The following is a 15,189-nucleotide window of genomic DNA, read 5'->3' as shown; positions in this document are numbered from 1 at the left end:
GGCGATATTTTTCTTCTCCTTGCGATATCTGAGAAACTAGTCAGTGACGAAGCATCGGGTACATCCATTTGTCTGAGTGGTAAGTAAAAGTCACTGATTTTGTGTGCTATACATGACAGCCCACTTTCCAATCAATATACCGCATTCTTTAATAGTACCCTCTCGTGTGATGTTTTTATTTCCGTCATTTCTTTTAAACGTGTGGTAATTAAAAGAAAAAAAGATTATTCTCGAGTCTTTCTTTTTAACTTGTAACAACTTAAATACACAAGAAAAAATAAAATATATTTTATACTTGTTTAAAATTGTGACTCTGCTTTTGTTGATATTGGGCGAATTAAAATTAACTTTTGATGCTTTTATGTGTTAGTGTATTGTCCGTCCATGTATAGGTGCGTTTACTAGACACATTTCTCAGTCCTCCGAGGCTGCCCGTGGCAGATATCAGATTTACAGAGCTCTCCCCGAAGACATGGGAGCTGTCGAATATATACGTCGCGGATTCCATTGCGGTTGTATCTACTGGGATGTCAATCTAATAAAAAATAACGCAATCACTCGCTTTAATTACGCGAAATTTTGACTATAGACGACAATCAACACGCAAGCTGAATAATGATGTCTTTTTTTTTCTGTTTTTTACCATTAAGTTGGAAGTTTTTTCGATGCACTGGCGAAGAGAAAGTCAGCATCGAAGAGAAAGTCAGCATCAGCAAATATACCGATGGCTTATGCTGGAAGAACATACCGCGCTACCTGGCAAATATAGGGTTGAATGCGAACGTCTCTGCTATGGGGTGAACTCCTAGCAATGCCACCCCGATCCATCTGATCGAATTTGTTTTTTCTAGCTTGTTTCTAAGTCATTCTTAAAGTTTTACAAAATATTCGTCTCACGCTCGCAGCCATATTTTTATATGTAAGCTCTTTAATTACAGCAACCGAATGCCAGAATACACGTGACAAAGTGCAGTCGTTTTATGTCTGAGATATATCACTCTTTAATGACCAAAGTATGTTTCAAAATCAAAATATCGTGTATTTATTCTGTTTGTTTGTGAAGGCTTCGACTGCCGGCCTCGATCGAGCAAAAACATAATTTCTCCGCTCGATTAGTTGAGAGCAGACGGCTGGGCCATGTCCGAAAATCAGGCGGGGTCAATATCGGCGGTCTCTTAATCATGTCGGGTCACACGTGCGTTCTCCGAAGAATCGCAAAGGGAGCCTCAGCAGTAGTGGCGGTCTGATTGTTCGAAAGCGGGGCTCATCTTTCATCTTCCAGCAAATTTTCTCGACGCGACCCCTACACCGTAGTTGATTAATCCCTCTCTGGCATCTGGAGGCGTTCATGGTGAAAAAAGTTGAGATATCAAACTCCCAGTTGAAGGCACGTTCATACCCTTAAAAGTTTCCATGTTTTTTGTTTGCTCAACATAGACTTGTAAAACTTCGAATGCTGAATACGTACGTAAAAAATAAACGTTATCTTAAAACCCAGACGAGTTATATCAAATCAAATAATTGCAAAACCACGTACGTGTTACCTTAACCAAACGTCAATGTCATTCGAATTGTGTACTGGCACGAAGAAAATTACGAATATCGATATAACACACACGTACCGATAGCTCTACTTTTTAATTAAAAAAAAATCTGGGGCATCTGCTTTCCCGTCAACCACCCGCGAGTGCTGATCGCTGTCATCTTTGGGGAGCTTGGTGAATAATGGGGGTGAAAATACATATGAAAAAAAAAACGTCTGCATTGTGATAATCAGCACGACGTCACGTGCTTACGTCATGGTCGATATACAGCGCAGACTCTTCATTAAGTCTATATGTATTCTGAACCTTGTCATTTGCCGAGCTCTCTTGCAGATTGCAGCGATTGATTCTCTCGTGCGGTTTCAGGGTAATGGATGCTCGGGGTGAAATTTTAGTGTGCGGTCTCGAGATTTTCCCTATATTCTACACCATGTAAGCCACGTTTTTATATATAATTATCCGTATGATTTTGTATTCCCCGCACTCAAAATAATATATATATATATATATAAAAGGAGAAACTCAGAATATCCGCAGGTAGGTACAGCCGTAATCCTGGAATGCCGTTTTTTTGTTTCCTACTCCAGCTTTTTTATAAACGACACGATAACTCAATAGCGTCTCTTTGATTTACGAACGATGTTAGTCAAACAAAGCCGGAGGAGCCCCTCCACATTCTTGTTAAGTGAACTATTCAGCCAATGAGACAATATTTAAATTCGTAATGCCATAAACGCCCGTATAAGTAACTCTTACGGCGTGCCAAGCATGCATTAAGAGGGTAAAATCTAGCTAAAAGGCGTTGCTACCAGCCTGGATTGAGATTGTCACGTCTTCTCATGTTTCATAGTTGCTAAATCTCTCCTATTCGATAAATCTGAATGTTTGCTTTTTGCACAAGAATGAATCTTTCGAGATAGGTCACACATTGGAATCATGAAATGAACGTATTTGCTATGCCAGAGGGTGTACTAAAAGAACACGTGAATTCACAGGGACGCGAGGCGAACCTTCAGTCGTAGTAATGTAACGAAAGTCTAAAATAACCAGTGCAGCTTATGAGGCAAATCGCGAAAGCTCGGTCAGTTGGGATGTTTTCTGTAAATTCACCTTCAGCAGAGATGTAATTATAAGCACATCGAACGGAAAGACTATCTTTTCCTTTAGCGTTGCAGTCATTTATGGCAGCATGTAATGAAAACATGCATGACTGCTTAAAAATAATTAAGAATGTGCTAGTTTGCGTTTCTCGTCTGTTGTGTGTTTATTCTTTCTTGCTCTTGCTGCCCATTGCTAACGCGCTCGTTAAAGGGGTACGGGGACAAAAATTGAAATATTCAAATTTCGTTCGGAAACGAGTCAAGCATGACGGATAATAACCGTAAATGATAATCGCACGTTTTTATTTTGAACGACTGGCTATATTTCTTGTTCCAAACGGTGCACTTGAGCAAGCGCTCGAAGAGAAGCGAATGGAGAGCGCGATGCGTCATGGGATATCCGGCGCAAATAAAAACAGAGAGAAAAGATTCCCCGCATTCGTGGCGTAGCAAGGCTGGCGTGGTTATGAGCTTTGTCCTAGGTGGCGTTGTCAGCGCTGTGGTGGTATCAATAGCGTCAACGCGTTACAACCGAGCCGTTCGAAGTTCCCGCGGGGCGACGAGCGTATGGCTGGCCCAAGGAGCACGTAGCTTCCACAACGCTGTCAGCTTAGGGCTGAACGGGGTGGGGAAAGCAACTTTTGTTCGTGTTTTGAGCGACGGGCTAATCCTCTAGGGGGAAAGTGGCTGTATCCGGGTGTACAAACGATAGCCCGAGAAAGAGGGGAGTGCTTCCTTTCCGTCTTCTTGGACCGTTTGGTACAATGGGCGATTTGTAAGTTGAGGAGGAAAGCTAAGGGAAAAGTTGAAATGCCAAAGAGCGGCGCTGTTCCGAAGAAACCTGCTACGTCACGACTACGTAGCACGTTCCCCAACGTTGATAGGTTACCTCCCAAATAGGCTCCGCATGCATACACCAGGTGCACATTGAAAGATTGTTTATTTCGCTTTAAAATTAGTTTTCTTGTGCCTTTCAACGGAAGACTGGTGTTTTGAGGTTGGGGTGCAAAATGCAACAGTTCAGGCTGGAAAATGAGCGCTAGAATTTTGTTTCCCTACCCCTTTAAGCATTTAAAAACGTTTTGCATTTTGAGCTTTTTTATTTTATGGTGGTTTCGCCAAAGACACCATTTCCAGAATACTATTTCCACGTAACTACCCGCTAGCCAGCTGCGACGGTTGAATCCTTACTCCCTTAACGTAATATTATTTTTTTTTGTTTTAGATCTCGGCAATTTTTTAAGCCCACATTTAAAATAATATTTCACCTTGCTCAGATATCGTGAACACTATGGCGTTCGTTAGTCATACGCAGCCTGCACCCCCTTTTCTTAAGTCTTCCCTGTAAACAAAAAAAACCCAAACCAGTTTGGAGTGCTCTGGTGTTTCCAGGTATAAATACGAGACTTTCCTAATGTGGGCTTATCTGTACGTCAAACAGTTTAGAGCGTTTTGGTGTGCACATCCCAAAAAATAATTGTGTTCTGGTGCGTCCATTAGCCCGGCGTAGTGTGTTTTGGTATGCACAGTCCAGCCTAATGTATCCTGATATGCACAATATAGCAGCTTGGTGTCTTTGGTGTGCACAGCACATCAGACTAGTGTATTCTGATGCGCACATTAGCCAAGCTTAGTTTTTCTATTGGTGGGCACATTAGACAAGACGTGTGTCCTGATGTGCAGATCAGCCAAGATTAGTGTGTTTTGGTGTGCACACTGGACCAGACTGTATCTTGATGTGCCACTCAGACCAGCCTAGTGTGTTTTATTGTTCACTCACAACGGACTAGTGTGCCTGGTGCGCACGTCAAGTCACCTTAGTATATCTTGGTTTCTAACACAGGTCACCTTAGTGTTAAAAAACACGATGGTTTATAAAATGCAGAAGCAATATTTCGCCGTAACAATCAACGTCTTGTGGTTTAATTGCTATAAGAAAATTAATATCCGGCAAATGCATTTTCTTTTTAATGCGAAATCATTACCTATCCCATAGAGTGTAGCCAACGGCGTCTGTAACCACAAAAAACCGCTAAATAAATGCCTATTCTTGCAGTGGCTGAGAGAAAGGGCTCTTAATAGCCATTGGCGGCCGCTTCACGAGAGCGCGCGTTTGGCCGCCGCTTTCGTGGACGGTGTTGCCGGAAGTGGGGGAGGGGCGGCTGTGGCCGCTTCACGAGAGAGCGCGCTCGGCCGCCGGCGGCAACCTCGGCATTAGCGAAACGTGGCCGTCCACGCCAGTACACCGCAAACAAACTAAGGGAGCGGAAGAACGACATTCATGCTTTTGCATTCACAACTCATAAGAAGTGCTTAGATGTCCTCGGAATGTTTATGGCCCTTTTAATACAAGGACGATCCAAATGAAAAGCACGAACACACGCGGGCGCCTATGCATACACACAGACACACACACACACAAATGCAGGCGCGTGCGCCCCCGCGTTCCCAAGCACGCACGTGTACAGACTACGCGCGCACGCGTACAAACACATGCACTCACACACAGGCATCCACAATAGTTGCATTTGAAATCGCCCGCAGACGATATTAAAGCTACCTCATGTATCGGGTGTCCTAATTCACCAGGCTCGATCTAAAATGGACCGTAAAAATCGACGCCTGCATGTAACAATCTACACTTTTCGTCAAAGCTGTATTTCACAGGTTGTTTTTTTCTTGTAAAATTACAAAGCCTAGCTCTTTTTCTGTAAAAAAACGGCCAAAAAACTGGCCGGGGTCAGTGGCAAGCGGTGACGCGGATGACCAAGTTGAATTGCGGGGCGCGTGTGCCGTGTGTATTGATAGATGGCTTCGGGAGCAGCGTCAGAAGGTGTAGCCAACCAGTGAAAGAAAGCACACGTAGCGCAGACGAAATCCGTTGGCAGCAAAAAGCGCCGTTGTTATACAAACGCTCCTTTAACTAAACGTTTTGCTTGTGTTGTTCGCATTTATTTCTTTCACCACAGGTACATTGCAAACATATTATGTTCATTTAGATAAACCCCGGTGGTCGGGAGCAGTCTCGATATAGAATCAGCGCCATCTATAAATACGATCGTCAAACGTGCCCCGCTACTCAACTTGGTCATCTGAGCCGCTGCCAGCCGTTAAGCCTACCAAGGATTTTGGCCTTATTTCTCTCTAAAAGGAGCTCCGCTTCGTAATTTTAAAATAAAATACCGAAATGTGAAATACACATTTGACAAAATGTTCAGGTTGCTTCGTGCAGGCGTCGATTTTTACGGCCTATTTTAGATCAAGCCTGGTGACTTGAGTCACTCCATAGTTTCGGCTTCTCTTGAGCAGCGCCTCCGTGGCGCCACTTATCTTGCCATTCTATTGAGACAAAGTCGTAGGCCGTATCTAAGGCCAGCCAAAGTCAATCCATGTTTTAGATTCATGCATGGCGCCGCTTTGTAAAATTTACATCTCTGGTCGGGGTCGTTTTGACGAATTTAAATGTGAGATCTTATCTAGAACATCCTTTTAGTGCATTGAATATTTGTCCAAGAAGCTGGTAAGTGCATATCGAACTACCTAACACATCTCGAGCTTGCTTATTGTTTTAAAGTTGATGGTAGCGGACATATGTGACTGATAGACTCTTGTCAGCTCTTTTAGACGGTTTTAATCTCAGACTACTTTCACGCGGCGGTCACGCTACGAATTACTTGTTGGCTGTCACAACAGCACCTGTTTTTGCTTTTCGCCACCACTGTGAGCTGTTGGAACCGGTCAGATGGGAAACCAGGGCTTTTTATTGTCAGAGCGTATAAGCTAAAAGAGACTTTTAGTAGACCTATTTTAGAGCTGCACTTTGCTGGCGGGGGTTCGTACCGACACTTTGAAGAGCCCGTTGAACACGCGCTCACTTTACCCACTTTCCGCAGCGTACCATACACTAAAACTCTCCAATCTTTCGGTTTTTCTATACCGTAAAATTTATTTTAAGACACGCCGGAGTAGATGAGCGATCTATTTGGATGTGTCTATTGAGATATCAGGGAGTGTGTTGATGGAATGTCACCTTATATTTTAGGTGGGATGATAGAATTTCGCCTTATATTTCAGCAATGTTATCACAACTTCTTTTTGAATTTATTTTGGGGATATTGTCAGCTCGTAGCCCATTACAGGGAGTAACTTTGCACAGCACAGTTGTCTAAGAGCTGCACCATATTGGCTACTAAGCTTTGTGTTGGCGGATGTTAGTTTTTGCATTGTATTCCCTATCCTGCATCTTCTAATTACTTCAATAATACCCCAAGGAGCACCGTGACACTTGGCCAGTGTCCTGCTAGTGTTGGCCGAGCATCGGCCCCAATATCGGCCGAATGTGCGGTTTTGCATCACGACCCGACATCGGGCAGGTATTAGCGTACCGTCGTTTCGTCATCGGCTAAGTATCGACGAGATGGCGTGCGCGTACTACCCAGATTAGGCTGTCTGCCATGTATCGCCCAGATGTCGCATATTTGTTTGCTCTGTATGGACTCGCTTATGCGCCCTCTTTGTATCGGCAATATCAGCAGTATTGGCTTGCGCGCTAATTGCCGATATAGGGCGCACCTTGCGGGCTTACATGGACGGACATAATTATCGCTCCCAGAAGTTTAAAAAACCACTATCATTAGAGACGGCTTGTTCTCAAGAAATCTGCATAAGTGATACTTCTCTGTGGATCGGAAAGCAAACTATTCAAAAATTGCACTGTTTTCATACCAACCAAAACGCATAAACCAAAGACGAAGGACGGTGGCGATTAGATAATTTAGCAGATACTTTCGATGACTCAGCCGTTAACGTAGGGTTTCGTCATAAACATTACAAAAAAATATCAATACGTATTTCCACGTGTGAAAACATTTGATAGAAATATTGTATGCCCTTATGGATCTCTAATAAAATACTTTTAATCAAAGGGAATGGTAAGTTTACAGAGAAAGCATCAACTACAAACTTGAAGCATGGAAATATGTTGAATATGCCTTCCTTATATTGTGACTTGTAATGAAAGAAATTTCTTGGCCTAAATATATCACTAGAACCATGGCTTGATGTGGCCTGTTCTTTGAAGCTTGAGGCTGTGTACGATGCTTTTATATGCCCTAAGTTATACATTCAATTGTGTGGCCTGTTTCTTTGATGATGTTTACACAGAGATTTTTGTAGGTTGTTTCTTTGTGTCCTCTGCTTTTGAGCATGTTAGAGGTAGTTTTGAGTCGTAGGCCATTCAAGCTAAAACGACCAAGCAATGACCAAAATATACTGGTGGCTGTGCTTCAACTCTAGATGCTGAAATATCAATCAGCGATAATATTAGGACGAGAGTGCAATGACCACTGTTATGCGACCCAAGTAGTTGCTTCTCCGTGTGTAGAAGCACACCGATATGACTCTCCTTTACGCTTCGTTACCGCCTACCCATGTATCTTGTAGTCTCCAATATTTAGAGCTCTTTTGTTTGACCCAGTCAAATAATTTGGTGCGATGTCTCAACAGACGAAAATGATTTTAACTATAAATAAGCGCAGAAGCAGTGCGCGCGCAGCAACGGTTAACAGTTCTCAACCACGAACAGGCTGAGTCGATAGCGTGCTATTGCCATCTCGTCTGCATGCAATCTCACGTTGCTAGTTCAATTTCTTGGGTCAGGGAAAGGCCAGTGGTGTCTTTCAGGTGCTTAGTCATGTCAGCTTCTATCAGCCATGACTGTACGGCAGAAGGTGTGAGGTCCGGAAAAACGTTTCTTCAGGGAAATTCTTCGTTAGCGGAAGTGGCCTGTGGAAATAGCTTCTTCGAGTCTCTTTTAATGTATAGTGATGTGTGTCATCTAGTTAAAGGAGCGATGTAACAACATTTGTACTTTCAATAAATACTGCTTATAAGTTTTTGTTAATATTTGTCATCTATCAGACAAGCGTTAGTCGTTGTCCACTGAAAGCCGTGGCAGAAAAAAGGAACAGTGAAACGAGCGGTGATTTCTCTTTAAATTGCAGCCATAAAAGAGGACACGTGATGTAGAGACGATTATTTGTCCCTAATGTTTATCATATACTCTTGTTCGGGTCGAGAAAGCACAGGTCCCGCGCTGAGTTCCTTACAGTGTTAAGATTCGGCTATTCCCGCCATCGCAGCCATTGCATGTCTAGACAAGTCTAGCCATCGATTGCCACGAGCTGAAATCAAGTGCTTACGTAGTGCTCGTGTCCACTGTATGAGCTGCATTTTAATATTGGCACTGCGGGGATTGTAAACCTTGATGATAAAATCCTTTCGATTGCATGCCGATAGTGCTAATAATGCGATTCCCAATACTTCGTTATCAAGTTTTGCGAATGACAGATTGAAAGAAAAGGTCTGCTTTTAACCTTGATATTACGCAGCGACAAGGACACTTCTTGGTCAGTGGCGTTGCATATCAGTGTGCTTCGGTCCTACAATTTCCAGTAAGCCTGTCGAAAGTGAGAAATCTCATACCCAACATTGTTTTACAACCCCTTTAAGAGGCCCTCTTTATTAAAATTCAGCTATGCCCTATTCTCATAGGAAATCACAATGAGGAAATTCAAAGGTCAAACTTTAAGGCAATGTCAAAAAGTTTACAAGTTTAAGCAAAAAATTTACAGAGAAAGTGACTGTTTTCTTATTTGTTTAGAGAACATGCATGTCCATTGAATTTTTATTTACAACACTGCTATGACAAGACGTCCAACCAACGTTTGCTCAAAGCCATGTGCTTAGGGTTTCTGGAATCTGGTGCACTCAGGCATTTTTTTTTATGTTTCTCTTCATTATCATCGTTTTGTTAAACGATTGCCAGAGACTCGTATTCCTTTTTATTGCGCAACGACGGTGTAGCCAAATACTGCCAATACTAGCGAACTAGAGGTCTGGGGCGAAGCAAATTTAAATATGAACAGTGGGGAATAAGGAAAAACAGTTACTGTTGATCACCCAAGATCTAGTGTCTAGATACTGCAGGCAATATTTCTCTATAGCAGACTCCTATGCATGGGTGGGCTGGTGCACAATGTTTCTGTAAGGCTGCAATTCTGGTCTTTGAATGAAGTTTTACCCCTCTGGAGTAACAGGCCATTTATTTGTTCCCTAGAAATTCCGTTGCTTGCAGCCATTTTATAGGTTCTTGGTGTCAAGAAGACCGAAAGTATTGTTTAATGCATTTGAATGCAGAGTAAACATATTTGATGGCTGCAGTCAATGCAATATGTAGCGGTTTTGTGAACATAAATAAATTTTGTTTAGGGGCCTTAGCGTTAAAGTTTCAGTGGGGCTTAAACGACTACATGAGGTTCGTAAATCAACACTCCAATTTGCTGTTATTCGCCTCTGGCAAGCACATTCCAGTGTTAGGAGCCCATTATATTTTTTCATGGCGCCATATGAGAGTACCTTTCAAAGCGGAAAATCTTTTGTTTCCTATCTTAGTAGTTAGGAAGGAATAATTGCCTCGAAATGCAGATAACAAGATTAATTATTCTAAATTAAGACCCATTTTGTTCGGCCTTCATCTTATGAGTGAATTGTTCTATAACCATTTGCAGGCATTGCACTGAGGCATGAGCGATAGAAACCTGGAGGTAGCCAAGTCGTCAAAGTAGATAAGACGGCTGATTCAGAAACCATACCAACTACGGTTCAAGAGGCCAGGGTACCAGGACGACTGACTGAGTAAGCCGCTAAGCCTTCCCGAAATTGAAGTGTTATTCTAGTAGAATGCGGTAGCTTTTGAATTCAGACAAATTTATTTGATGTCAAAATTATATTGTAGCTCATGAGTTGGCCGGGATTACACCAGGACACACTGAACTGGGATCACGAAAACACAAACGAAATCGGGTCACGTCATACCGGTTAACGTCGGGATACAGCAGAACATAAGACCTTGACAGGATTTCTGCTCTGGCGCATATCTCAGAACACAACACTCGGTCACACGAGGACACACCAGGACACCACAGCAGCGTATCAATTTTCGCTTTGGTGCAGACGTTTGAAAACACCAGACTCTGACACGTGTTTTTTTTTTTTACTGGGTTCGCACACATTAGCTGAAGCACCACCTAAAAGATTCATGTAAGAGAGTGAAAGACAGACTGAAAACATATTTGTATTTGTGATCGCTTATTAACGTCGCCTTCATATAACTTACCCTCGAGGTTATGCTTATCGATGTACGTGCCCTGATGTTGCGATGGCGGCGTCTGATTTATTGCATAAGACGGTAATAAGCAACCGTTATTTTCATAGCTCGATCAACCTAGTTTTGCCTAATCATTTTGAGGTTACAGACTAATTTATTTTTGTGGGGCCCTCAACTGCGAAAGCTCCGAAAATGTTCTGACAAAAAATGAAAGACCTTTACAACTCCTTGTATTGCCGAATTAGAGAGCTGCTCTTGAGGAGGGGAGAGGAGGGTACGGAGAGAAGGGTATGCCCCTCCTCCTCCCCCGTACCCTATCCTCCTTCTTCCTTCTCTTCTCCTCCTCTCTCCCTCTCCCCCTCCTCCATCCTACTCCTTCTCCCCCGCCCTTCCTCCCCTCGTGACGTCACTCGTGACCCTAGTGACCCTTGTGATGTCACTCGTGAAGGCCTCGTGAAGGTCTTGACCCTCGTCGTGACCCTCACGATTGACCTTCGTGACGTCACTCGTAATCTTCGTGATCGTCGCGACCTCACTTGTGACCCTCGTGACGTCATGTCTAGAGTTATTACGGGAAACATCTCATGATGCGGTGCGCGGTACACGATTGACGTCACTGGTAACCCTCGTGACGTCACTCGCTATCCTTCTGACGTCAAACGTGAGCCGCGCGTTGTATTATGAGACGTTTCCCATAATGACGTCACTCGTGGCCGTCGGTACGTCAATCTTTATTCTCAGGACCATCTTGACGTCACTCGTGACCCTAGTGACGTCGCACGTAACTCACACGACCCTCATGACGTTACACGTGACCCTCTTGACGTCACGTGTGATGTCAATATGGGAAACGTCGCACAATGCAAGCAGCGGGTCACGAGCGAGACCCGCGTGCACAGTTAAGCCGACGGCGACAGCGACGGCGACGCCACTCAAGCCGGAAACGGGCGCCTAAGGTCTGCGCTCTAAAAGGCGCTAAGACAGGCTTCTGTTCAAGTTCAGGAGTAATTGTCTAAGGCAACTTCACCGTGTGAGTTTCTTGGATTTATATTATGGTAAGACGTCATGGCTTTCAGCTTAGCGTAAACAGTGTTTTATGTTTAAAATCTTTATTTTGGTTTTAATGTTTTGATTAAGCCAAGTTCAAATAGTTGAGTATGTTTTACATTATTTTCTTTCTGCTTAAGGGTGTCACCCATCAAAATGATAAAATATTATGTCACGATGCCACAACATTACCAAAAAATCCAGTATAGCTTTTCACAAACTGGATTGTGGAACTGGAAATCGAACTTAAATTGTTTCTCGAAACTTAAAATCCAGATTGAAGACAAAGGAATAATTTCAGAAAAACTGAAATACTGATAAAATCCAGACAGGTTTACAGTTCGATAATTCAAATAGCGAAAGTTATAGTGGCTTTTTCAGTAGGGAAGGCTTTCGAGTTCAACGCTGGAAAAGTAATCCGCAATATTGACTGAAAAGTTTTATATGACACTTAATATAGGAAGCGTGAATCTGCCAAGTTTTAATCTCTCCCAAAAAAAGAAAAAAAAATCATGCCAGCTGACAGTAGTACTCCCTATGACTGAAGTTGGCTTGCTTGTTGGAACAGTTTTCCGAATCAAGGACAAAGTTTGGGCAGCGGAACTCTCATTTCCGGCGCGATGTGGACCTGCAATGCAATGCGCGGGACCAGGATAGATGATGCACGTTTGAGTTCGCTTCTTTTCATGATGCCGAGTGACTTAACGACCCCCTTTAAATCTGTCGTGAGGGTTCGGAAAACACAGTTTGGCGAACTCAATTTTAAAGCCAAATTCAGCAAAATTGCTAAATTCAAATGTTTTCTACTGCCTCTTTTCCCTTTTTTTAAACTCAGAAGACCGGCTATTTAAAAATGTTTAGAGAAGATTAGACGTGATATGCATTTAGGCACTTTCTCAAGAGTTGTGATTAGACTCGATCACCGACATCTTTGACCGATAGTGAGACGATAAGAACGTTACGATCTTGAAATAACAAATAAACTGAAACTATCTTATACGATAACACGCGAAAATATCACGTATATGATATTACAAAAGGAAGCTCTCACCGAGAGGTTCGAGAGGTCAAAACGCGACAGCTCCACCTTCGAACCAACGCCGCCGTAAAAGCCGAGCCTGGACTCCTCGCAAGTCCTCTTTGAAGTCCTGATCGAAGCTTCGAGGTCTCGTCAAGCAGACGTCGTCTAAGCCGAGCAGAAAAAGGGAAAAAAAAAGAGTGCCTTCACAGAGATCTTTTTAGAGCAGCCGCCTCGCGAGGGCGCTCCGTCGGCGAGCGCCGAACCCGATATTCCACCGACGGGGCTCCCGCATCGATTCCCGGGCCCTTCGCGCGCGGAGGCAGTGGGCGCTCGGGGTTCGGCCGGCACAGCGTGTTCTTCTGCCCCGGCACTGGTGGCCCTGCGGAAGCGCGCCGTGTCCCGCGCTGGGTTGCTGAGCGACGCATGCGGCTGGTGATTTTATCGAGAGCAACAGCCACTGCTGCCGCGGTCGGAGCGTCTCGGAGGCAGGCGAGTCGGCGATGGGGTGTAGCGGTGACGGCGACGTGCGTTGGAGGAGGAGCGGGCCCATCGTGGGATCCTCGTTCGTCGCGCTGTGCGTGGTGGTGTGTGCTGTGCTGGTTCAAAGTCGGATACAGGGGCCTGCCAACAAGGAGATGCCCTACGGTGAGTGTCCCCTTCTTAAGACGACCCCCTTTTTTTTTTTGCCTGCAAAGAGAAATATTGAAGTGTCCGTCGTTTTGGTAGATAAACCGAAAATACTTTTTTGAACTGTAGAAATTGAAGTTTTTACTTCAATTTCAAGTTAAAGAGTTTACTATATTTGGACGTCACAAAATGTGTGGTAATGTTTAAAGTGCCTAAATGTTTTGTCTCTTGGCAAGTGTTAATTAATTTCGCATACTGTATGTACTTCAGCTCCATGTAAGTACGTTGACTCCTCACATGTTCGGCCGTTGCGGCTCTCATCTGTCCCATATCAGTAGATGTCTTTCAGATTATGTTTAGTTGGCTTGTATTGGTAGTTTAAAACTAATTAATTTGCTCAAGATGTAGAAGCTCCGTAACCGTTCCGAAATTAGAGATATGTTTTGCCTATACACATAATACTTTAGATATAGGAGAGTTATATTTACTTCTACAGAATTTTCTACTTTACTTCGCGCGTTTTATTTTGCGCTAAAAGGAAATTAACTTAAAATGCCCTTGAGCTCGCACTGATAATATATTTGCTTTTATTTTTAGACCGCTCTCTTTTCAAACGTCTATACCGGAATCGCCTCTATGACTCTTATTCTGATTTTTTTCTCCCTTATATTAATTTGAATGATTGTGTATATTAACCATATTAGTGAACGGGAAGTACAACTTGCAACCTAATGTTAATAAGGGCCTGTGGTTTATATTGTGAAATAGATCGGAAGTATAAAAAAAAGCCACACGTGAGATGAAAAGAAAACATTTCCTGGGGTGTATAGTAAGAGTTTGGATGTGCAGGATTTATGTGAATCTTAATTATATGTGAAACAATCTCTTTATATCACCTTGTGGAACATTCCTGTATTTGTATCAAGATGAATTCGCATGCGCGTGAGTGAGATAAATATATTTATTGCTAAGAAATAGAGAAAACCTCCAAACTTCCTCTAAAAAGTGTTGTGCACAGAACCCCAGGAATTTGATCACGACGTCCAGACACTTGCAAGGCGGGGGGGGAGGGAGGGGAGGGAGGGAGGGAGGGGGGGGAGGGAGGGAGGGAGGGAGGGAGGGGAGGGGAGGGGAGGGGAGGGAGGGAGGGAGGGAGGGAGGGAGGGAGGGAGGGAGGGAGAGGAGGGGGAGGGGATGTAACCTATGAAACAAGATTTTTTTTATGTGTCCTCTCCTCGCGCGCAAGTAGGAGTTGCAGGAGGTGCCTTTGTCATATGTGCCCCAGTCTTCACAATACCTCCTAAGATGAAATTATGAGTGATGAGGAGAAAGCTGCAATGCAGTGGCAATGTCATAACTGTGACCAACTTTATTTTAAAAGATTGTATGTAAATTTTATGCATAAATATCCTTTTAAGAATAAGAATCGTCAGCTTTCATTCCACGGAAGAAAGCCTACAAACAGGACAATAAATTTTGTCGTATCAATGTACTCTGCAGCAAAGCAACGTAGAAACATTAACCCGAAGCTTTTTTTTTGTATATTAAAAAAAAGAGAGCGTGAATTTGCTATTGTTGATGTCCCACAGAAACATCCGCAGATAATGGAGCTTAAAACCAAACTTGCTCTGAACTTGTGTGTGTGTGTTTTTTTTTTTTTTTTTGTAAAACCGGACTTATTAT

At 43.3% G+C, this 15,189-nt stretch overlaps 1 protein-coding gene across 1 annotated transcript in view; it reads left to right on the top strand.

Moving 5' to 3' along the window:
* Positions 1 to 12,955: 12,955 nt before the first annotated feature.
* Positions 12,956 to 15,189, top strand: part of LOC8032308 (hemicentin-1) — a 186,061-nt gene continuing 183,827 nt past the window's right edge. Inside the window, exon 1 of the mRNA XM_042289246.1 lies at positions 12,956 to 13,524. Coding sequence (XP_042145180.1) covers positions 13,380 to 13,524 — 145 coding nt within the window. The 5' untranslated portion in view covers positions 12,956 to 13,379. The remainder of the gene's footprint in view (positions 13,525 to 15,189) is intronic.

The sequence above is a fragment of the Ixodes scapularis genome, unplaced genomic scaffold (genome assembly GCF_016920785.2).
Source record: "Ixodes scapularis isolate PalLabHiFi unplaced genomic scaffold, ASM1692078v2 PGA_scaffold0__279_contigs__length_252992795, whole genome shotgun sequence".
NCBI classification, from domain to species: domain Eukaryota; kingdom Metazoa; phylum Arthropoda; class Arachnida; order Ixodida; family Ixodidae; genus Ixodes; species Ixodes scapularis.
The sequence above is the reverse complement of the archived record's forward strand: the minus strand, read 5'-3'. Positions and strand labels throughout refer to the sequence as shown.